The following is a 25,669-nucleotide window of genomic DNA, read 5'->3' on the forward strand; positions in this document are numbered from 1 at the left end:
AGATGGTCACCGCATCGCGCGGTGTCACATGCGACGCTGCTGCGGCCATCTGGAACGCTCTGCCTTCCAAATATTAGGAAGCCACTGGAGCTACGCACTTTTAAATCATCATCTAGATCGAAAACTCGTTTCTTTAAAACTGATGTTTGTGTTTAGTTTGTTGTCCTTCCCCCGCACCTCCGATTAGCACGGTTGGCTATGTACTGTGCCAAATAAGTTCAACATACATACAACATGCATACAACATACATACAACATACATACAACATACATACAACATACATACAACATACATACATACAACATACATACAACATACATCTTTGATCTGTGTATGCTCTCGCTTTTGTTGACCACAGATTTATCTATTCCCCAATGGAGATATACAATGGCCTTTACAGGCCACCTGGGTGGGTGATGTGTCTAAGTGCGACGCCTCCATCACCGTCAGTGACATCAAGACCCACGACTCTGGGCGATATCGCTGTGAGGTCACGGTGTATCCACAAAACATCCAAGACATTGGGTATCTACAGCTGAATGTCAACAGTCCATCCGGTTTGTGTTATTTCATTCAAACGTCGTCTACATTACCACCCACAACTCTATCATCTATCCTATAGACCTGATATAGAACTCAAAACATGTACACTTTAGAGCCATGGGCCCGTGCCACGGTGAACTGAGTTCAACCTCTGAGTACGATCTCATCACCACCAATGTACATCAGAATCTTTGACTGCTCCTCACCGACATTTACGCGATCTTAAAACAAAGTTGCATAGGAGGTGACTGAGATCAGAGTTCTGAGCTAGCGCCACTCAGAAGCATGGGGTCAAGTCCAGACATTTACCTGCGAGTTAACCGAGTCCTAAGTCGAGTGAGTTGATGGACTAAACCCCCCCTTCTGCAATTTTGCACTTAATTGACGAAATTAAAACTGACAATTAAAATAATCTGGTTCATTGTCACGTGATAAGCGCTGTTCCATGTGGAAGAGCAATTTGGGAAAGTCCTGCTCCAAACTGCATGGACCAGCAGAGGTCGCTTGAAGGATTCTCAGAGTCAGCTCTCCGTGATATCCGCTCTGTGGACTGTTCTCTAGCAAGACACGTTGCACTACTCTGTGAGCAATCCCAATTAATGTGTATATTAGTGGCGGGACACAGGGATAACATTTGGTAACGTTAAAACATACAGAGGAAACCCTTGCCCAACGCAGCTTCATCTAACGCATGTTTTGGATCTAGACGGTTGTGGCTGATGAGGTTTGTTTTCCACAACATGGGGGTGATATTTCAGTGATACGCAGTTTGACGCTGCTAACATTTTCATATCTGTATAAAAAAAGTTAGTGCCGTGAGAGTGCTGCGTCCGGTGGAGTGTGTCAATTGACTGTGAGAACGATGTATTTACCGTGTATGTCTGTGTGCGCGTGTGGGTGTGTTTTTTGAGCGATAATGTCATGCACTCAAAACGCACAGCAGCAGCACAACGTGAATGTTCACACATTACAACATGCATCTGGTTATTGAGAACGAGTCATACAGACGTCTAGATGCTGAATCAGTAATGTTCAAGTAACAGTGTTAGTGGCGAGCGTAGGGTGCGAGTGCCGTGGTGCGGGAAGAATGGAGACGGAGGTTTTGTGTTGCGTTGAAATGGACAAAGAGTGTACACAAATGTAGTGAGTTCTTGGAGACACTTTTAGAGGCAACGCGTTTATTTATAACGCACAACAGTAACAGTCCTCTTATACAGCCTAGGAACACAGCCTCCGGCTAGCGTGCCTAACACCGGCTACGCTCTCAGGTCCTCCGGCTGCGAGTTACCTAGGGGAGGCTATCTGACCCGACCCAGCCAAGGTGCGGGTCCTGACCTCTGGCTTCCTCGGACCCGGCCCTTACAATGACGTCAAGCCGAGAGTCCCAGGGTCTCACCACTGGCCCACACAGAGCCACGGCCCTTACAAGGACAGCGGGGCTAGGGGTCCCAGGGGCCTAGGCTGGCTGCTGGTCTTCTGGCTTCTGTCTTGGACTGGCTTCGAACCTGTGGAGAGGTCCGGCTTTTATACACCTCCCAACGGAGGGGAGGGGTCCCGGGGGATCCCAGAACACCCCGCAGCCCCCTCCTGCTTTTGGGCTGGGGAATGCAGGGATGGGGTGATCATTTAGAAGGCAACCCGAGTTTTCCCATGAGGTCTGTTTTTTGTCGTACAAAGTTGTGTGGGCATTTCAGGAACGTAACCCCCTGCGTTCGATGAGGTCTGCTGTTCTGTACTTTTAAAACGCATTGTTACTGACAAATGTTTCGAGTTTCTACATTTAAATTATGTAAAAAAAATACACTAATATGGGCGTTGTGTGTGGTTTCCCTAGAACTCGTGGTTATGACCCCAGATAAAATGAACGCCATGGCAGGCACTACATTTCTCCTGCCCTGCGTCTACACCTGCACAATCAGCAACATTACTCACACGCTGGTGGAGTGGTTAAGGATCATCGACGGGCATGAAGACAGGGTGAGTTACTCCTCTGAGCATTTGCAATATGCAACGCAGATGAACAGGTTTTTTTTTTAATCCAGATCGAGGGCCCCTGGTCACGTGACTGGGCAGAGGCATGGGTCAGTCATTTGAAAACAGTCTCCACGTGAAGCTCCTTTGTCAACAGTTAATCCAGCCCAGTCGCAGCCCTGGGGACAGAATCATTCTCGGGTTTTATTTGAACGAATTTTATACTGAAATAATATAACGAGTTTGATCTGTGTGCTGCTTCTACCTTTATTGATCACAGATTTATCAATACGCCGATGGAGAGAGCAGCCGCTGGTATTTACAGGCCACCTGGGTGGGTGATGTGTCCAAGTGCGATGCCTCCATCACCGTCAGCGACATCCAGACCCACGACTCTGGGCGATATCGATGTGAGGTCTCGGTTTATTCCCCAACTCTGCAATACCACATTGGGTATCTACAGCTGACTGTTCACCCACGAACAGGTTTGTATCACGTCCTTCATAGGTCTGTCCTACCACTCTCTACTCCCATCATCTGTAATGTAGCCCAGACCTAACACTCAATATCCATCCGACAAATCCACGTTTTGCCTTTCGTGTTTGGTTTGTTGTCCTTACCCCGCACCTTCGTGCCGGGCTACGTACGGTGTGAAAACAGTTCAACACGAATACGTACATGTGACAGAACCATGCACCTAGAACCATGGTCATCTCCTGCCTGTGACTCTTCACTTTCAGTGTTCAATTAGCAAACAATCCGGATGTAAAGTCTCATGAGTTTGTCATCTTAGCCTGGTCACCTGGGCACCCTTGCAAAACAGATGTTCTCTCTCAACAGATTATCCAGATTAAATAATTCAATAAATAAAAACAGTACTACGCTAATATCGTAGCATTATATTTGGTTATCTGACGTTGCACTTAATTTGGCTGATTCCAAGCTCTTTGCAGTTAAACCAGGCAGAGCTCGTCTAACGCGGGGGTTACGTTCTTGGAAAATGGCGCGTTGGGCTAAACCGCGGTCGGCAAATTATAGACCTAACGGGAAAACTAAGGTTGCGTTCCTGGGTCCGAAATCATCACCCCCTTCCTCTTTGTTTTACAAATTCTAAATAATTTGGGTGCTTGTTTGGGTCCTAAAGAATACTAAGTCGCTCTCCATTTCTTGTGTGTGTGCGCACTCTTCAGTTTTCACAATCGCCTCAACACAAAATCCCCGTCTACACTTATTTTTCCGTACTACGGCACTCACACCCAAAGCTTGCTCCTAACACTGTCACTTGAATGTTAAATCATTCGCAATCTAGGCGTTCACATGACGTCATCAGAGAATTGACGGCTAGATGCATGTGGCAATATGTAAACATTTGTGTTGTACATGTTGAGTAGGTTACGTTATCACACACAAAAAACATACATGTAAATATATCGTTCTCATAGTCGATTCATTCACTCCTTCCAATGGATGCAGCACTCTTCAATGTGGGGATGAGAATCTTAGCAGCCTTAATCCATAATAGAGGTTTTTTTTAAATTAAATGGCGTAAATATAAATGCGTCGTTAAACCCGCCACCACCCAACACAGCCAATTAGTAAGGTTTGTCACGTAAACAGAACATGCCAATACGTTACTAGTACAGCACAATCTCCAACACAGTGTGTTGGAGAGTAAATCTACAACATACGACGTTTCGCCAGCAATTACGATTAGCATCATCAGGCGACAGCCAGATTTGTGGCATCACTTACGAGCCCCTCAGGTACGAAGGCCAGAGTGGGGATTAATGAATGCATATAAATGACAATGGGTATCTATCACTGGTTGAGTTATTCATATGGTAAATCAACGCACATAATGTGTTGTGGCCTTTTTGACGTCGGAGACTGTTCATTGGAGGCAACACGTATTTATTACAGACGCTTCAATTACAGTGGCGAACCTGATACTTGAAGAGGTAATGGCCTCTTCACCCGTAATCTATAGAGGGAACGTTCCCCGAGCTTTAGCCCACGCTAGCTCCCTGGTTCCCTCTATCCTGGTCCTCTCTCAGGAGGCTATCTGACCTGGCCCAGCTTCGGCGCAGGTCCCGATCACCAGCCCCACGAGTCCGGCCCTCAGAAGGACATTGGGCCTCACGGCTCTGGGTCACACCCTGGCTTGCTTTGCCCGGCCCTCAAAAGGACAGCGGGCCAAAGGAGTTCCAGGGTCTAGCTAGTTGATCTTCTTTCTTCACTGGCTCTTCATCTTGCTTGAGTCGAACTCCCTCTCAGCTCTCCGTGTTCCACCTTTTATACTCTCCCTCACTGAGGGGTGGGGCTGGGAGGGATCACAGCGTCCCCCACAGCCCCCCAGGGTGGTGACCTTAGCGGACGTGTTTGTGGTCACCGCCCTACAACCGCGTGTCACCCTGCCGTAACACCTCTATATATGCATGCACATTTTTCTTGTACATCGCACGAAAATCACAGGACCTGTTATTGTCTGCTCACAGTTAATCACCATCGACGTATGGTGTCCTGTATAGCTATGCATTTAAACGTATTATTTGATGAATAGCTTTACTACCCGGCTTCGCCCGGGACTTGGATTCTTGTTTTGGATTAATTTAATATTCCCTTATATTTTACTGATAACCCCTGAAAAAAATTGATGCTTGCAAGAAATAAAAAAATCCGAAACAAATCCATTTCACTAAATCGGATGTTTCTCACTCTAGGAAATTTTACCTTAACCCACTTCTACGTAAGGTCGATTTTGGTAACTCGGGAAGGGAATGACGTAGCGGGCTGAAAATAGTCGCGTTCACTTAGAAATTCCAGACAGCATAAGCTTTGACAATTTCAAGACGCCAGACCTCAACGTTCGAGAGTTTTTGCTGCTTCACACAAACAGATGTAATTTCTGCTTCATATTTAAGAAAATAGCAGTTGTACCCGTTCTTCGCACGGTTATGTATTGAAACTTCGAGAAGCCAATGGCTTCATCGGCCAGGAGCAAAGCGCCACCTAAAATCTCCCGGTACGCTGTGAACAGCTCTAGAAGTACGGCGCGCGAAGAGCCGTATGGTAGGGGTAAGCATTGCAGAGCGCTTAACTAAGGTGTGTTGCGGGTTGATGCCACTTAATGGTCATCCCCCCCCCCCCCTCAACAAATACAAAAGTCTATTTTTATACTTTTTACATTGTGTACAGTATGGAACCTACCCATATGCCAAATTTCAAGTTTGTAGCATGTTGGGAAGTCTGCTAAACATTTCGAACAGACACACACACATATCCACAAATGTCCCTTTTATATTTATAGATACGCTTCCAAGCAGCACTAAGTCTTTAAATATCCGGACGGTTAACTTATTTTTATTTCTCCAAATTTCGATAGATTCTCTAATTGGTCTTGGCCGGTAGTAACTAGTTTTGCACAGAACTTCAACATGATCAAAAGCAATTGAGTGTCCTTGTTGGCACGCATGTTCTGCCACTGCCAAAAGTTGTATTTAGGAGTATTTAATATTCCTTTGCTGTTATTTTAGTCTCATGCTGATCATTCGTCCTGTCTGACCAGAGTAATGATCCGATACACACCTTCTGTTGATAGCTTCGGTAATACATCTTTAGTACCAGATATTAATTTCTGAATTTTATGTACTGTGCCAAATCCGACTCGGATGTTTGGTTTTTCAAAAACATCTGGCTAGTTTATCAGTTACTCCCGCAATGTACGGCATTTTAAAAGTTTTAATTACTTGGGTAGTTTCAACGCTCGTGTTATTTTATTTGGTTTCGGCATTCAGTGCCCTGTTGATTTGTGCATCATTGTAACCGTTCATTTGCAGCGCTTCTTTAACATGTAAAATTGTACTTCTCAGACTGTCACCATCTGACACTTTTTTAGCTCGATTAATGAGCGTCTTGATAAGAGCAGATTTGTGCGTGGGGTGATGGTGTGACTCTGCATTCAAACAGGCGTCAGTCTGCGTTTTCTTTCAGTAAACACTGTTCTGTCAACTTCCATAGTGAACTGGTTTTGCGAGTTGAGATTATTTGGAAATTCGTGTATCTTTGGCCAGACCATCAATGTGTCATCCACATATCTTTGAATCTCTGGCCTTCGCATCTGAGGGGCTCACAAGTGACGACATCACATCTATCCCTCTATTTCGGAACGGAACAGGAGGATTTCTCCACAAATCTGGCTGTCACCTGATGATGCTAGTTATAATTACTGGCTTAACGTCATACTCAAATTGTAAATGTTGTGCATTTACTCTCCAACACACCGGTGTGCTGTAGTAACGAATTAGCAAACCTTACTAATTGGTTGTGTCGGGTGGTGGTGGTTTTAATGACATTTATATTTACGTGATTTAACCCAAAATAAACCTCTTATGGATAATATTGGTCGCGATAGCCTTCGTGTTAAACTGAGCTTTAAACCACGCAGAGCCGGATCATCAACCCAGAAAAACCGACCTCAGGCAAACCGCGTAGAGCCGAAACACGCGTTTGACAAAGCCGAATTGGGCAGGTTTTCCTGCATATCTGTTTGGGTCTCATGCATCAAACATTACTCGCTTTTGCAGTGCACTATGGGAAAACAATCCTCCCTGCTGTGTGGCTCCAATGGCACTTAAACTAAACTATTTTTTATTGTACCAGGTATAGCCCACTGAGCTATGCAGTTCTTTTTCAGAAGTGACCTGGCCACAAATGATAGCAGCTCAACAAAGTGGCTAATCACGGTGACATTTATAGCAGCCAAATAACTCTATACGCATGTTGATTCTAAATATGGAGGGGAAAACCGGAGGACCCGGAGAAAAATCCATGTGACCAGGCTGAGAACATGGAAACGTCAAATATACAGGCGTCAGGGTCTGGATCCAAACCACGACCCCCTGTATACCAGGCAAGGTAGTAAACATCTTACCACCGTGGCACCACTTAATGGGACCTCAGAGGTAGCTCTAAGATATCGACTTCCGTGGACCGTTCTCTAATATACAGCATCGCACTGCTCTGCAAATCATCCAATGAGATGTTTAGTCTCCTGCAAAGTGTTTGCCCTTTCTCTGTTGTGAGCACAGCACCTCCTCCGAGTTTCCATCCCATTGCTAATGTGAACATCGTGGGTTTGTCCACAGACCTGGCCGTTGTCACCCCAGTTGAGGCAAAGGCCAGAGTAAGCAGCACGGTTCTCCTGCCCTGCTCTTACACCTGCACGATCAGCGAAGTTACAAGGACGCTGGTGGAGTGGTTCAGGACCATCGACGGACACAATGAGAAGGTGTGTTACAATTACAGTTGCACAACCATATTTCACCCCTCTGACTAAACCTTGCACGCAAAAATGACTAAAACGTAATTATTAACGACCTTTCATGCTAATATGTGGTAGTAGAAGGTTTATCACTCTCCACTGCTGATGAGCCATGGGCTTTAAACTTGAACATTTTACAGACACCATATTTTACCGTGAAATATCCAACTATATTCTTTGGGTCTTTCGGTAAAGTTACGTAGAAAGGTTAAAAGAAAATAACAAAAAAATACGACGTTTCGATCGCTTGTGTAGCGACCCAAGGAATATTAATTCCTGCAGTCACGAAAGCTTTAACTCAAGATATCCAATTATAATTGCATCCGTTTCTTTGCTCTATCTCTCTCTCTCTACTTTGAAAAAGAGCCATTGCCCAAAATGTTGGGTTATTTTGTTTTACTGTCATAGGGAACGTTATTGATGTAAAACATTTTTTATTTACAATGAGCACGTGTGTCATATGTACAGAGAATACCACCCTTGAATCGCAACGTTTGTCTGTACGTGTTCTCACCTTTGTCGACCACAGGTTTATAAGATCACACACAGAAAGAGAAGCCTCAGGCCATTGCAGGTGACGTGGGTGGGAGGTGAGTCCACGTGTGACGCCTCCATCACCATCAGCGACATCCAGACCCACGACGCTGGACAATATCGCTGTGAGGTCACGATTTATCAACACGACAAGTCAAGCATGCAAGACATCGGGTATCTGCAGCTGAACGTTCACAATGAACCAGGTTTGCATTATGTCCTCCCTGGATCTATTTAACACCCACTACCTTATAATTCTCACTAAGTGAGAATGCCAATTCTCTTTCTTGTCCAGATTTACCACTAAAATTCACTCTGTGGCACAGCCATAAAGGGTCTTTGTTATTCCTTGCAGATATCACATCCTTTAGTATAAGAAACTCGACTCTTTGTTGAGTTGTCGACATGAGCCAATCACAGCTTAAGTTCCTGTCGCTCTTTCTCTGTGTCCCATGAGATTGTTGTCCCCTTGTGGGATGTGGAATGCTTTGATGTTGAAAAAAGAGCTTCTTAGCTCAAAGGGCTTTACTCAGGGATTAAGTTTCTGATTCGGATTCACTTCAAGTGCCGATGTGGGAGCTGCAAGGCGATTTACGGTGTCAACAGGAAACCGGCACAGCGATGATTGACCTCTCCTGCTGGCTGTCCATGACTCCGTTTGGCGTTACTGGCTGCTGACGAAATTGGCTCAAAAGTCATAAAATGAATTCTACCGTTCACCTATTGAACACGATGATGGGCAAACCGTGCGTTGAGGGTGAACACCTTGCCAGTGAACACAGCCGCAAGAGAATCATGAACAATGGCCTCTCCCTAGGCTGGGTTATTATAGCACCGTTACTATTTAACATTCACAGGCAGGCATCGCCGGACGCGGGGGGTGGGGGGGTGGGTTACGTTCCTAGAAAATTACGCGTTAGGCAGAACCGTGTTCGACAAATAATTATAGACATTGTGGGAAAACTTGAGTTGACTTTCTGGGTCCGAAATGATCACCCCTCACTCTGTTACTCATTCTACAATATTTCTGCTCTTATTATTCTAAAGGATGCTGAGTTACTCTACATTTTTGTGTGTGTACACTCGCAGAACTCGCGTCCAATGCTCTCCACTAACAATGATTTCCCAGCCCGTCGCTCGCCCCCAACTCTGTCGCCGATTCGCCATCTAAAGTCCTCAATTAATGGACTGTGAGATGCTTGCGGCACTGTGAACATTCCCACTGTGCATTTCGAATGTGTTACTTTTGACACGAAAGACTCTCAAAAACACACACAAACTAAAACATGCGTGGTAATTAAATAGTTATTACAGTCGATTCATTCATACCTTGCAATGGATGGATCACCCTCACGGCACTACTTTTAGACACGGAGATGAGAGTCTTAGCAGCGTCCAGCTGAAACATCACCTCCGTGTTCTGTAAAACAGACCTCATTAGGTCTTGCACCGCGTAGAGCCAGAACGCGCGTTTGATACATCCACAGCGCGTCTGCTCCTCCTGACAACCAGGAGTAGCAGACGCTGTGCAGCACAGAAACGAGGATGGTGCGACGGATCTCAGCGATCACAGGACTGGATCGGTCAGAACTAAGAGCTGGGGAAGGAGGCGGGAGTGGCGGTGCTCATCTCGCTCGCGCGGAGAGAGGGAGTCGGCTCACACGGCTGGGGCTGCCTTAGTAGAGGAGGGGGCAACCGCAAGGGCGATGAACGTGGAGGCACCAGGGCAGAGACAGAGGGGCAGGCCGAGAGCGAGGGGAGTAGAAGTGGCGAACGCGGCGGATTCGAGGGACTGGGGAGTAGACGCGGAGGTGGCCCAAGGCAGCAACGAGCAGAGCAGGAGGAGCAGCAGGGCAGAGACCGCACGAGAGGAGGGGGACAAGGCAGGAAGAGGAAGAAGACGTTGACTGCGTCCATCTCGTGGGTGTTCACGTGTTGCTGTGTCGTCTGTGTTTGTGTTTCATAGAACCGAGCGACGCAACACCCACGCCAAGCCCAGCTCCAGCTCCATCACCTGTTGCTGGCATCGTCCTTGGAGTCATTGCTGCTCTGGGTGTTGCTGCTGGAGTTGTTTTTTACTGCAGGAGGAGGATGAAGAGACCACGTCAGCCAAGAGAAGCAGAAGCCCGGTGAGTATCGACCGCACTTGCACCAGAACCTCACAGTGAGTGATAGAACACGGCTCACAATGGCCACACCAGAGACCCTGAGCCGGCCCTCTCCAAGGGCCTGAGTTTGACTCCAGCTCCCTGCCTGCCCGTGACTCAGAGCTGTGCTCAGTGGAGCCTGCGTGAGCTCCTGGCAGCTGGGACCCCTGAGTTAGACTCCCAGCCGTGGCTGCTGTCAGTGACAGGGGCTCCATATGAGTGGGGGTGGTGATGTGAGACTGCGTCAGTCATAGGAGATGGTGAACTCAATGGGCTATCACGTGGTTAAATAAAACACATCAATCACAAGAGACAGTGATCTCAATGGGCTCTCACGTGTATAAACGAAGGATATCTGTCAAATCAGGGTCAGTGATTGCTGTGGTCAGTGGTTCCATGCGGGTGCCAGGCAGGTGTGAGGCCGTGGGTTAGACTCCCAGCCATGCCAGTGTCACAGGCTGCATGTGAGAGATGGGGATGTGTGATCGACGCATGTCCACTTCTCTCTGTCAACAGGGTTGAAGAAACGCATGGATTAAACCCAAATGGAGAAGATGGAGGAGCAAGAGCAGGTGAGAGCGAGAGAAGCAGGAGATAGGAGCCACTCTCGTCAGGATCATTCTTCTCTGTGTGTTTGTGTGCACTGCGCTAAGAACCAGAGACCTGGGTTCAATTCCCTAACCTATTTGCGTTGTGTAAACGCCAGCACTGCTGAGATAAAGGCGGCCGGACGTGGTGCTGGCCACATCACCCTCTCGAGGTGTTACTCGCTAGCAGCACTTGCCTCGACTGACTGGTCAAGGCTACATCATGGGGGACCGTTGTGTTTGTTATGTAAGTTTGTCATGGCAGGGGAAGTGACTTTGATTCATGAGCCGGGTGCTTGAGGCTGGAATGAAGCCCTCCTGTTGCGATGCATGCAGGGCCACGTGCAGGATGCTAGGAATCGCGTGGCCAGGATAGGGTAGACAACTTGGAGGTACTCTTTAGTTCTTTCGGTAAAGTCACAAACAGAGACACACAGAGAGATGTGTGGCAATACACCCCGAAGTGGCCGGGGGGAGAGAAAGTGTCTCTCTGTTTGTAAAATTTCACACTTAACTTCAAATTTAGCAATTTTTGGAGATCGTAATCAACCAGGCTATGCGTTAACTGTGTGTGTTTTCTCAAACGGCCTATTTCTCTCTCTAAAATTTACCAGGCTCTCATAGGTCCATTTGCTCTTTCTCTCCCCCGGCCGCTTCAGGGTGGATTTCCACATATATCTCTGTGTGTCTCTGTTTGTCACAGCCAGATAACACCCAGTCGTTCATAAAAGTCGAAGGGAGTATAGTATTGTAGTAATAGAGCAAGCGCAGACTGTAGTAATAGAGCAAGTGCAGAATCACTGAATCGGAATTGATAGCTTGAAAGCATTTAGCGCGGGGCCCTTGAAAGTGCGGGGCCCGTAGCATATGTAGCTACTTGTGCTACTAGGATAATAAGACACTGATAAGTAGCTTGTGATACTTGTGCTACTAGGATAATAAGACACTGATAAGTAGGATGTGCTACTTGTGCTACTAGGATAATAAGGCACTGATAAGTAGCATGTGCTACTTGTGCTACTAGGATAATAAGACACTGATAAGTATCATGTGCTACTTGTGCTACTAGAATAATAAGACACTGATAAGTAGCATGTGCTACTTGTGCTACTAGGATAATAAGACAATGATATGTAGCATGTGCTACTTGTGCTACTAGAATAATAAGACACTGATAAGTAGCATGTGCTACTTTTGCTACTAGGATAATAAGACACTGATAAGTAGCTTGTGATACTTGTGCTACTAGGATAATAAGACACTGATAAGTAGCATGTGCTACTTGTGCTACTAGGATAATAAGGCACTGCTTGGAGGTTGGAAATGCGAGAAGGGTGGTCCAGACTGTCTGGGAAGTGATGGGGAGTGCTCAACAAGTTGCCTAAATTATGTTATGTTTCATAGAAACAACATTGGGTCTTTCGGTAAAGTCACGTAGATAGGTTCAAAGAAAACAACTAAAATAATATTTTAAATAATATTTTCTTTTAACCTATCTACGTGACTTTACTGAAAGACCCAAGAATATTAATTCCTGCAGTCACGAAAGCTTTAAGTCAAGATTTAACATAGGCTTCGTTTGGTCTTCATAGACCTTTCTTTTTTTTGAAAATGTACAACGACTGGGGAAGCCCACCCCAGAATTAGCGCAGTATTTCAGTGGCACACTGGGCGCGTGTGTGTGTGCTAAATGTGGACTTGCCGATGAACGCTACCAGTGGTGTCAAGATCGGCCTCTGTGCCGGAGGTTCGTGAAGGATGCTGCTGAGCAGCTGGAGGCAGTCGCCCTCCAACAACAACGGAGGACAGAGGAGGCGGCTAAAGCACAGAAAGTTGTCACAGTAGGGGGCACAGGTGGCGCGTCTGCCAGCCATCTCAGTCATCCCACGAGACCTGGGTCTGTTCCGTGACCTCCTGCCAGCGAACCTTTGACAAATCACGGAACCTCAAAGTGCACCTAGCATGGCACAAGCGCGGTTGTGACGTCACTGTACCTGCATTCATTATCTATGCAAGTGTTGCACAACCCTACACTGTTCACTTAGTCTCATCACGCACTCATCGCTTACCTCTCTTTACTAAACAGGTCCAGATGCACCGGCAGAGCAAGGAGATGAGCCAAACGATGAAGAAGGAGAACGTGAGACCTCAACTTAGAGAAGCCAGAAGTCCAGCCAACCAGTCTCAAACCACCTTAACAAATGCAGCAACTTGTACCAATCAACTCACCACTGTACCAATCAACTCACCACTGTACGAATCAACTCACCACTGCTAGAAACTGACCTTCATAGAGTCCATAATCAAGACGCCGGCAATGTAGCAATGTGCAGTTGAACCGCAATGCCTCGTGAGGTTAACGTAAAGATACCAAAGTCCTGGTGTGATCTGGACCATCTGAAAATGGAGATGTAGAACGGGAGGCCTCAACTGTGTGGGCGTGGCTATAGAAATGTGGGCGTTGCTGGTGGTGGAGGGAGGGGCAACCAGCTGACCACGTGTCACGGTTGAGCCTCCCAGACTCGTGGTAGCTTTACGTTCATTTTGCAACGTGCACTGTCGTGCTGCCTCACAAGTGACTGGCATAGAGACCCCGAATATTTACACAGAGACCCACAGATTTACAAAGTGACCCACAGATTCACAAAGTGACCCACAGTTTCACATGGACACCATAGATTCACGTAGAGACCTAAAGATTTACATAGAGATATATTCCCAACGAGACCCAAAGGCTCACATAAAGACCCGCTAATGGACACATATACACATAAATTCACACAGACACCCAACCACTCACACAGAAAGCCAATGGCTAATATAGTGACCAATTCATGAAAATATAGACCAGTATACTTTATAGAAACCCATAGACTTAGATAGACACGTGGTTGTGATTAAACTGGGCTCTCAAATGCGGTGAGTTTGATGGTCTCAGCCCAGTCACCAATGACTTCTCAAAACAAAAACCCATCGCGTAAATTTGTCCCATCTTTCTGCATTTGTCCGATAATTAAAACATCTGCTTGGCTGCCGTGTGACAACGTCTCAAGGTGAGTCGTGCGAGGCGTTGCGACCCCAGCTGTGTGGAGGCTATGAAGGGAACGCGAATGATTCTCACGACAGTCCAGTCCCTTGCACAGCCGTTTGTTTCACACACCGGGGTCACACCGCTCTGCAACATTTACAAGTGGATTCCTTGAATTATATACTGTTAAAAAAAGTTTATTTTTACATTCGAGTACTGCAAACTCTTCCCTCTCGCGGGTTTAGCCATCGCGGTTTTGCAGTTTCGTGCCAAGGCTATTGAGGTACAGAGTTCGCCGATCGTGCCCCTGTGGCTGGACCATTCGCGGTTGATCACGAGATTTCTGTACGCGTCGTAACTGCACTGCTCGCGATGATGCTGCTGTCTTGTGTCCATCTTGTCTCTATTTTGTCTCCCTCGTGTCTCCGTCTTGTCTCTATCTTGTCTCCCGTCTCTTCTCTCAAGCGGCCCATTGGGGGTCCCGGGTCACGTGGTGTTTCCAGCCTCGAGTGAGGAGGCAGTGAGGTTCAGCCGCCCGCCATTTTTCTTTCTATCGTGCGTTAGGAACCGTGAACCAACCCCCATTATCCCCATTTGCCTTCGAGTTTGGGGAAGGCGAATTTTCCGATTGCAGCTTTTTATCAAGAACGTAACCTCGGCGATGGGCAAGAGTTTGCTGTAGACTACATGCTAAATCAATGCACCTGTATTCTATTTTTGCAAGGCATAATGCACTTTATATACATTTTGTATGCACAAATTTAGTATATATGGAATTAGATTTGAAGATGATATGTATTACTCGCCGAATGATTGATCTCTTCTATTATTGCAATTAGAGGCCATGTACGAGTATATATTTTAAATCGTAACGATTGAGTGTAACTCTGGAAAAATCTTGATAACCCACATGCCTCAACAAACATCGGTCATTGTGATGGCGACAGTGAAGACTGACCTCTATTGGCAGGAAATGCGAGGAATTTAAACTCTTTTCCCATGAAGAGAGCCGGTCATCATCATTGCATCGATGCAATTTCTTATCAATGGGCAGATTTGAAAATCTCTTTCCATTGCAGAGATCTTGTTCTCCAATGATATTTCTAATCAACATGATTGGCACTCCAACTTTCAAACGGAGCTTGTGAGGGGGCATTAGAGTGAGTGTGAACGTGTTCACAAACTCGTGAGGGTTAAACCACTGCTGGACATCATGCACTAAACTACTAACTTGTATTTGTAGATGCGTCTGGGTGATTTGTTTACCTTCCTGGTATTTGCACTGTTGTATATTTTGTGCTGTGAATTTTTCATGTTAGATACAAAATTTGTATACAGGTATGCAAATTTGTTCAATTATGCTGTTTCATTTAGATATGCAAATGTGGTAAACTTAATCAAATAATGCCACGTGCAATTCATGTTAATTGGTGCTCATTGAGTGTCAGTGCAATGTGATCAATCGTATGTGATTAAACGTGCGTAAAATTTCGATTTAAAGCTTTCGTGACTGCAGGGAATCATCTTCTTTGGTTCTTTCGGTAAAATCACGTAGAATGAGAATAAAATAATGAAATAAAAATAAGACAAAATTCTCACGACGTTTCGGCCACAACACAAGGGGTCTTCAGGTGAAAGAACAGAACTGTCGGGACGACAGAGCTTCAATGAGTGCTGCTGAGATTCGTGGCGTCTTTTAAGCTCGGTGATAGGTGTGAAGCACCTAAAAAGCAGGAGAATTTAGCATTGAAATATCTAGGGATTAGCTTGTGACAAAAATAGCTGTGTTAAAGTCAAAGTTTACATATCAACAGAGGCATTTAGTATATGGACGCTAAAGGGCCTCCAACTACCCAACTCTCATACAGTAAATCAATGTGAGAGAAAAAAAAACTAAGTCTATATTACATCAATATAATAATTGTACTTAATATATTCTTCAATAAGCTGAGCTATTAATCACAAAGCAACTGGGTATACACTACACTATATAATGAATACCATATAGTAAAACCAAAATATAAACTACCTGAATGTTATCAATAAAATATTCTGTGAAAATGTACGTGTATGATGTATATCATCTATGCGTGTGTGTGAGTGTAGGAGTATTATTAATGTGTGTGTGTGTTTGTATTATGATCAGTTATTATTGCCATTTTCGTTGCCTAGGGGGTGGATTGTGTGTGTGTGGTTGTTTGTGATTGTGTGTCATGTGGATGCTTGGCCTCGTCTCGGGGTGTATTACCAATCTTGATAATACAATGATTCTCGCTTAAACATTTACTGATTGTGATTTTAGTAGAATTATGTCCAGTCTCAGAATTCAGATCTCACCTCAGGATACAGTTCTTATGATTAAGATTATTATGCATGAACTTAGGAAGGAACCACTCAGACTCTTCTGTGTTGAGCAACTTTAATATCTAAAAACTCTCTAAATATGCGAACACACTTGTGATCAGAATTGCCACAACAGTACTCCTGCAAATATCGTACTCATCGATCCGTACAAATTTAAACATCAATGGTCAAGTCTTATGGCTACGTTGTTAGACAGCGCAACAGAACAATAGGCTAACTTCTCATAGTAAACGCGACAATACACGATAGGAAAGTCCTTAAACATGGCAATATTCATACAGAAGCGCGCTAAACAAACGTGTGCCCAATGGCAAAAGGAGGCATCAACAAATTAATTAATAATGCGATTAAAATTAATATCTCAAAACAAAGTATTCATGCGAGTGTATAGGTTCGAAAAGTAGTCGCTTTTCAAATGGCTCGTAGGAAATAAATTCATTCACGGGCAAAATTATGCAATTAAAAGAAATATCCCAAAACAGTAGTATTCATGCGAGTGTATAGATTCGGAAAATAGATGCTTATCAATTGGCTAATGGGACATCAATGAATTCAATGGCAAGATTTTGTGATTGAAAGAAAACAAACGACTAAAATACCATAACGACCGTATTCATGCAACTTAAGGGACGTAACAATGATTCTCCACGACCAGTCAATACTTCACACACCACCTTGGAATGGCAACACTATCAATACAAAACATCGCAGAACAACATTCTTCGTCCCGATATACGCGTCGTGAGTCTTGTAGGGCAGTCACCACGAGGTCCAACAATTCTAGAGGGTAGTATGGTTTGAGTTGGTCCACGTACGATCTCTGCTCATGAATCTGTTACCAGCGGTGCCTCTGGATCCAGAGGGTGGGGAGCAGCTTGTGCAGCGTGTTACCTTGTGTAGTGTTGCTCCGGAGACACTTCGTAGGGGGGGGGACGTCTTTATTATCCACACATACCCTAACTACTATACATCAATTCTTCATACAGTTGATCTTGAGGACCTCTTCCACTTGGTATATGATACGCCTCCTGTGTAGCGTGCCTAACCCGACTACGCTCAAGGTCCTCCGGCTATGATATACTATGTGAGACTACCTGACCCAGCCAAGGTACAGGTCCAACACTGACACCTCACAGAGCTTCGGCCCTTAAAAGGACAGCGAAGCGAGGGGGGGTTCAGAGTCCTACTCTAGCAGCGTCTTCTTGCTTCAACTGCTTCCATCTCCAACTGCTTCGGTTTTTAAACTGCCGAGACCTCTCCAGAGGCTCGCCTTATATCCGTTTCTCAGCCGAGGTGCGGACCTCAGTGAGGGACGCGGGTGACCCCAGAGTCCCCCACTGAGGTCCGCATGTTTGCCGTTGCAGGTCAGTGCAGCCGCAGCCCCCCCCAGCCGTTGGGAGTGTTTGCTGTGAGGGATCGTAGAATCCCTCACAGCCCCCCAACTAGCTTCAGGGCTGCCTGTCGTTGCCTGCAAAGTGCAGCCCATCAATGGCGCTACACTTGTACAGAAAATACCTCGGGTCCCCAGCAGGGGGCGCTGGGTGGTTCAGGTCGTGGCTCACTCGGGCCACGTGCACCATCAGGCTCCGTCCACAGCTGGAGCGGCTGTCGAGTCGGCAACGCTGCTCACGCTGGCGGGGCTCGATGGGCCAGGCTCAGCCTGCAGCGGCGTGCACGGTGGCCACGTCGCCAGGTCGCGCTCGCGGCTCGACCAGCCCGGCCGGCAGCGCGTCGCCCCCCCTTGGCACCGGGCACGGTTGACGCTTGCAGACTGAGGAGCGGCTGGGAGAGACGGCGGCCGTCGTCTTCCCCCCTCCTCCTCCTCCCGAGAGTCCTCCGGCAGGTGCCGCTACGTCTCGTACGCTGCTCGGTGGACACGCTCCGGATCAGGTTGTCTCGTTCCGCGTCGGTCTCTGATCCGACCCTCGACTGCCCTTCGCCTGTGGCCTGGCGAGCTACTGGGCACACTCACGAGCAGTGCTTGCCTCAGGTCTCCCCTCGGAGAGGTTGACTTTGATCGGAGCACAATAGCAACGATCTTCACGCTATGGTCGTGTTTAAATTTTGACTTAAAACTTTCGTGACTGCAGGAATTCAGATTGTAGGGTTCTTTCAGTAAAGTCACATAGATGGAAAAAATGTAATAATAACATAAAATATATACTTTGTTTTAATTATTAGATTTTTTTTTATCTACGTGACTTTCCCTAAAGAACCATGGAATATCGATTTAAAGCTTTCGTGACTGCAAGGATTCATCTTCTTTGGTTCTTTCGGTAAAGTCACCACGTAGAATGAGAATAAAATAATAAATTGATAAAATAAAATAACACAATAATATTCTCACTGAGAATATTATTGTGTTATTTTATTCTCAGTGAGAATATTATTGTGTCATTTTATTTTCAGTGAGAATATTATTGTGTTATTTTATTTTATCAATTTATTATTTTATTCTCATTCTACGTGACTTTCCCTAAAGAACCATGGAATGCTATGGTCGTGTGTGAAGGCTGTATAAAGCGATCTCACCACCGGGGGGCAGTCTCGTCCACAGTACTCTCCCCCACGTGTTGTGTCGCGATGCCGTGAGTGCAAGCCTTAGCCTTGCAGTGGCTCCCCCAATGCCAGGTACAGAATGAGAACAAAAAACCCCTTCCCGTTCTGCGTAGAGTCTGCCAGTGCAGAGCTCCCTATCATTGCCAGCCACGAGGGCAAGTCTTGGACTCTGCCTGGAGCAGATCTCTCTCGCGTGGTTTGGCTACTTCTTACATCCGATTTATTTTCCCCGCCTTTTGCTTCCTTCTCACAAATGCTCGGATTTTCCTGTGGCCTTGAGGTCGTGAACCTTTTTGTGTCCGGGTGTGCGTGTTCACCGCCGCCGTGTTTGGTTCACGTTGTGAGGAGCGTTCACGGCACTCACAGCACTCACGTCGCGGTTGGAACTCTCGCACGGTATTTGATATACCACAGGGAGGCGCCCCCCCGCATAACACAATTTCCTGCTACCACGTGTTATGCAAGCTACTGGGAAGACAAAGGCGGTTGGGCAGGCTCTGGTTCTGCCCCTAGAATGCATGCTATTTTGGTCCTGGACTATTGACATAATTCGTATTGTATATCTTCAAGGTCTAATACTCCCGTAATTGTTATTCGGTTTATGTTCTTTGGTTGTTTCGGTAAAGTGGCGTAGAATGAGAATAAAATAATAAATTGATAAAATAAAATAACACAATAATATAATAACACAATAATATTCTCGTGAGAATATTATTGTGTTATTTTATTTTATCAATTTATTATTTTATTCTCATTCTACGTTGTGACTTTACCGAAAGAACCAAAGAAGATGAATCCTTACAGTCACGAAAGCTTGAAATCGAAATTCGGTTTATGCTTAACCAATATTTATGGCATACAGTTATTGTTACCCAAGGATATTCCGAGGGTCCCATTAACCTTTTATTCCCCGTCTGTATCACCAAGGATCCGCTCTTCTTATTCTCAAGTTATGTTTTGATATCCTGATTTGAAGATATAGCTCAGCTTGTAACTCTACTGCTGATCTTTCAAACTTTCCCCAGCCCGGCTTTGTAATGATTAAGCACCCTGAGGTGGATCTCGCTGTCTGGTGGAGGCCCCTGGTCTCCTGTGATTCCGTCTTTGTGTCATTTCCTTTGTTGCGGCTACCTCTGAGAAGCGAATTTCGGGGTTTCTCCAGGAATCTCATTAGTCCCCATTGGGCTTGCCGCTGTTTTTTTTAAATTACATTTTATGGCTTTCTCAAGCCAGCTTGTGAGTAATCAGCCTCGAGATGTCTTTTTTATGGGCGAGGCGGGGGGGATTCACAACAGTGTTTGTGACACAGCGCTGAATCCAGATAAAAAAAACTACAGTATTACATGAAAAATAATTAATATAAAAAATACTTTTTTTTAAACCACGCTTTAATGAAATTTACCAAACTCGTCATGGCAGAACTCCACGACTCCAGAAAGTGGCCGCAAAGCTTGCCATATCGTCAGGGACCGTGGTGATTTACAGCCAACGTCAGTTGAGCGTGGACAATTAGACCCAAGCCGAAACATAACATTAAAAATGAATGTTTAAAAACATTTTTTTAATAGAATATAGTATTGTCATCAGTATGACATAAGTATACCAAGTTTGCAGTCGATACCACATTGGGAATTGGGTTAAAATTGAGTTACAAGATTTGAGGGTACAACAACAGACAGAGTTCAATAAAAGCGTGTAATAATAATAGACAGAATCACTTTTACTATACGTTTTTGGAAAAGGCAAACATACAAAAGTCCTCCCTTTTAAAAATGATTAGTGGTCGATTGACCCCTGGTTATTTTTAAACAAAATGAAATCCTTTTTCATGATGAACCAACAATTATCCTTATTAAATCTCGGGACTGCTGCTTTCTTTACAACGCGCGCGTACTTGTGATGATTCACCTCCGCTAATGATTAACCGCCTCTTGTGTGGATCTCGTTGTCCAGTGGAGGCCCCTTGCTCCCTGTGGTTCGGTCATTGTTAATCTCCGGCTTTGTGCTACCCTTACGCTGTTGACTGGTTGTCCCTGTTGTGTGTCATCTCCATCTATTACTGCATCAACAAATATTGTGATAATGTATCAATCAAAATTATGATAATGTTTCAATTATTACTCATTGTTCTTTTCGGTAAAGTCATGTATGTAGAAATACAATAAAATTATATTAAAACAAAAAAACAATCACGACGTTTCGATCACAACGCAAGCGATCTTCATCAGGTGTCAAGAACAAATCACGGAGGTAAATACAACACAAAAAGATGAGAGACGAGAATTCAACAATCCTGAAAAAACATTATGTGAAGCACATCCAGTCAGGCCATACGTGACTTTACCGAAAAAAACAATGAGTAACTTTATGCAGTCACGAAAGCTTCAATACTTTATTATCACACTTCTACGGGGAAGTTACCGTTGTAATTACGTGTAAGATGTGTCCTTTTTTGAGCTGCCGTTTTGTATTTACAAGAGGTGGTCATTTTTTGAGCTGCCGTTTTGTATTTACAAGAGGTGGTCCTTTTTTGAGCTGCCGTTTTGTATGTGTAAGATGTTGCGTGTTTGAGCTGCCGCTCTCGCTCTGGCCCCTCCAACCGTATTTCCTATTTAAGCTTCTGTTCATCCCTCCGCCCACCCCCCCTCTCTCTCTCTGCCTCCCTGTCCGTCTTTCCTCCCTCCTTACCTCTTGGTGGACTTGTATATGTATTTCTACTGACCGTGTACCTCGTATTTTTCATTCTATCTATGCTGGCATGTGCAATCCAAAGGTTGAACACGAAATGTAACACTCTTCTGAAATTCGTGGTCCACCAGGAAGTGTCTAACTGTGTTGTTGGCCTGACTGGATGTGCTTTACATAATGTTTTTTCAGGTTTGTTGAATTCTCGTCTCTCATCTTTTTGTTGTATTTACCTCCGTGATTTGTTCTTGGCACCTGATGAAGATCGCTTGCGTTGTGATCGAAACGTCGTGATTGTTTTTTGTTTTAACATAATTTTATTGTATTTCTACATACATGACTTTACCGAAAAAACCAATGAGTAATTTTATGCAGTCATGAAAGCTTTAATATTTTATTGTCTCAATTATTATTCTGAAATGCATCAATCAATATTCTGACAATGCATCAGTCAATATTCTGATAATCCATCAATCAATATTCTGACAATGCATCAGTCAATATTCTGATAATCGATCAATCAATATTCTGAAAATGTATCAATCAATATTTTGATAATGCATCAATAAATATTCTGATAATGTCCATAATAGAGGTTTTTTTTGGGTTAGATCGTATAAATATATAAATGTTGTGTCATCGTTAAACCCGACACAACCCGACACAGCCAACCTCACGAGGGTGCACCCTACGTATCACACAGAACCGTCTACTGTCGGCAGCACTATCCAGCTAGAACAGTTGGCAGGCTGCCTGGCTAGCGGCGCCCAGCGATGGCGAAGACGGCGGCGGTGGTGAGACGACAGCACGGCGAGGGGATCCGCTTCCAGCAACAGCCCCAAGCTCTTGCTGGGGGCCTCCTCTTATCCTCCCGGCGTTGCCTCGCTCCGCCCTGGCCACGCCCCCTTTCTGGAACCTACCAGCAGGTTACCGGGCTTCCAGATGGACACCTTCATGAGCTTTACCCTCAGTTTTCTTACCCCCGTGTGTACTGTCACCCGCTGACGTGTGTACCGTCACCCGCTGACTTGTGTACTGTCACCCGCTGACGTGTGTACTGTCACCTGCTGACGTGTGTACTGTCACCCATTGACGTGTGTACTGTCACCCGCTGACGTGTGTACTGTCACCTGACTGACGTGTGTAGTGTCACCTGACTGACGTGTGTACTGTCACCTGCTGACGTGTGTACTGTCACCTGCTGACGTGTGTACTGTCACCTGCTAGCGTGTGTACTGTCACCTGCTGACGTGTGTACTGTCACCTGACTGACGTGTGTACTGTCACCCGCTGGCGTGTGTACTGTCACCCGCTGACGTGTGTACTGTCACCTGCTGATGTGTGTACTGTCACCCGCTGACGTGTGTACTGTCACCTGCTGATGTGTGTACTGTCACCTGCTGACGTGTGTACTGTCACCTGCTGACGTGTGTACTGTCACCCGCTGACGTGTGTAGTGTCACCTGCTGACGTGTGTACTGTCACGTGCTGACGTGTGCACTGTCACCTGACTGACGTGTGTACTGTCACCTGCTGACGTGTGTACTGCTGTACACTGCAGTTACCACTTTCCGTCAGCAGCCAGCGCTATTTCTCTAAACGTATAATGACAGTAGAGTCAGCCTGCGGTGCGAATGGACTAGCGGCCACAGGAGGTGATGACAGGGGAGTCAGCCTGTGGTGCGAATGGACTGGTGCCCACAGGAACGATCGAGAATAGGGGCGTGGCCAGGTGACGTAAGAGGACTGGAGTCAGCTTGTCTAAGGCGTGGTCACGGGACAGGGGCGTGGCCATGCACCGTATATAAGGGAAATGCGTGGGAGACTCACGGCTGTTGCAGTGGAGTCTCCGCCTGTCTGAGTGAGCAAGTGGCTGCTTAAAGAAAGCATCTCAAGACAAGTGCGTCCGAGTCGTCTTTACACATGCAGACAAACTTGCTCTGACAATGTATGTGGAGTGGCGTAATGCGTGCAGGGTTTGCAAGCAGCAGTGGCATTCATGTACGGGGTTGAAATCAGTGAGGGCAGGTCAGGAGAAGCAGGTGCAAGCGTGTGGCCTGAGAGACAGCAGACAGAGAGACGCCAGCAATTAGGGAAAGAGGCAGTGATTGGCTAGCTACAAATTCAAACACGGAGTAGGCGCCAAGAAGGCGAGAGATCGAGGCGATAAGGGGGGGAGCACGTGCAGGAGACGCCGGAAGGACGCCGGCTTAACGAGGGCCACCTGAGGACACTGAATGAGGAGGGGGATATGAGGGGGACGTGTGAAGCAACGGGGTTGAGTTGGTTGAAGATGAAGAAGTGAAGAGTTAATGCAAGAAACGTCCGGGACCTCGCCCTCCACACCTCGTCCTGGCCCCCAGCGGTGTTGGCTGAACCCCCGCTGGGGCACGGGCGAGGTTGGAGGTGTGGGTGTAGTGACAGGCTAGCGGGGGAGAGGCTAGCGGAATCCTGAGTGTGAGTGTGTTAGGCTAGCGGAGAATAGGCGAGAAGGAGATTCAGTGAGAGGTTAGTGGAGTGAGAAGCTAGTGGAGTATACAGTAAGAGGCTAGCGGAGAACAGGCTAGCGGAGCCAGAGAGAGAGAACGTCCGTGAAAGGCTAGCGGAGTGCGGGGTAGCAGGCTAGTGGAGCAAGAGAGGGAAAGAAGAGTGGTGGAACGTGAGGAGCATCCGTGTGGGATGCTTCGAATAAAGTGACACAGGAGAAAAATAAGAAGTTGTCTGCGTGAATAAACACCACGACATGTGCACCGTGATTTGCTTCTGAAAAATAAGCTAATAGCTGAGTGGACCCTACCTGGTAAAATAAACAAATGTAAAGTTTAGTTTTATTTGTATATTTTTCAATTGATTGGTTTACCTTTCCTCTACTTTGCAATCCGATCTTCAGTTCGTTGTTGTAACGTTCTGACCCAGTGCCGCTACTGGACATCTGTGCACAAAAGAGCTTCAAAGCTCATTGGATTCTTCCGGTCTAAGATAAAGATTCTGAAGCTTTTCGATTTGAAGCTTTCGTGACTGCAAGGATTCATCTTCTTTGGTTCTTTCGGTAAAGTCACGTAGAATGAGAATAAAATAATAAATTGATAAAATAAAATAACACAATAAAATTCTCACGACGTTTCGGCCACAACACAAGCGGCCTTCATCAGGTGAAGGGACGAGACTGTCTGGAGGACAGATGAAGGCCGCTTGTGTTGTGGCCGAAACGTCGTGAGAATTTTATTGTGTTATTTTATTTTATCAATTTATTATTTTATTCTCATTCTACGTGACTTTACCGAAAGAACCAAAGAAGATTCTGAAGCTCTCGTGATGAGTTTAACTTTTTACTAAACTACTCAAACTATCTTCTTTGGTTCTTTCGGTAAAGTCACGTAGAATGAGAATAAAATAATAAATTGATAAAATAAAATAACACAATAATATTCTCACGACGTTTCGGCCACAACACAAGCGGCCTTCATCAGGTGAAGGGAGCGAGACTGTCTGGTAGGACAGCGCTGGAGTGTAAATGCGGTTGGTATTACCTTAGAGTCGCGGCTTCTCTTCAGAAAGGTGAGAGACTCGATTAGTTGAGCCTTCTTATCCCGAAGTCTGTTGAATGATCTTAAGGATGTGTGGAATCCCTCCCCGTAGAGGCGGTTAAATTTCGATTTAAAGCTTTCGTGACTGCAATGATTCATTTTCTTTGGTTCTTTCGGTAAAGTCACGTAGAATGAGAATAAAATAATAAATTGATAAAATAAAATAACACAATAATATTCTCACGACGTTTCGGCCACAACACAAGCGGCCTTCATCAGGTGAAGGGAGCGAGACTGTCTGGTAGGACAGCGCTGTCCTACCACTGTCTGCAGTCACGAAAGCTTTAAATCGATACTCAAACTATGTTAAGATTACCAGGTAAGACCCCACTGAGCCGCTGTG

At 45.7% G+C, this 25,669-nt stretch overlaps 1 protein-coding gene and 1 long non-coding RNA gene across 3 annotated transcripts in view; both read left to right on the forward strand.

Moving 5' to 3' along the window:
* LOC116958150 (peroxidasin homolog) overlaps nt 1–17,174 on the forward strand; it is an 81,213-nt gene extending 64,039 nt beyond the window's left edge. The window contains exons 9-12 of one of the 2 annotated variants that reach the window (XM_076055826.1): nt 8,365–8,575; nt 10,336–10,498; nt 11,033–11,088; nt 13,190–17,174. In XM_076055826.1, coding sequence (XP_075911941.1) covers nt 8,365–8,575; nt 10,336–10,498; nt 11,033–11,088; nt 13,190–13,260 — 501 coding nt within the window. In that variant the 3' untranslated portion in view covers nt 13,261–17,174. The remainder of the gene's footprint in view (nt 1–8,364; nt 8,576–10,335; nt 10,499–11,032; nt 11,089–13,189) is intronic. The other variant, XM_076055825.1, reaches the window with a different exon arrangement.
* LOC142906969 (uncharacterized) lies at nt 71–3,306 on the forward strand. The gene is made up of 3 exons (XR_012930604.1): nt 71–558; nt 2,379–2,521; nt 2,796–3,306. It is a non-coding gene; the product is annotated as an uncharacterized LOC142906969 (long non-coding RNA).
* Nucleotides 17,175–25,669: the final 8,495 nt, after the last annotated feature.

This window comes from Petromyzon marinus, chromosome 73 (assembly GCF_048934315.1).
Source record: "Petromyzon marinus isolate PM22_M1 ecotype Great Lakes invasive population chromosome 73, UKy_Petmar_22M1.pri1.0, whole genome shotgun sequence".
Taxonomy (NCBI): domain Eukaryota; kingdom Metazoa; phylum Chordata; class Hyperoartia; order Petromyzontiformes; family Petromyzontidae; genus Petromyzon; species Petromyzon marinus.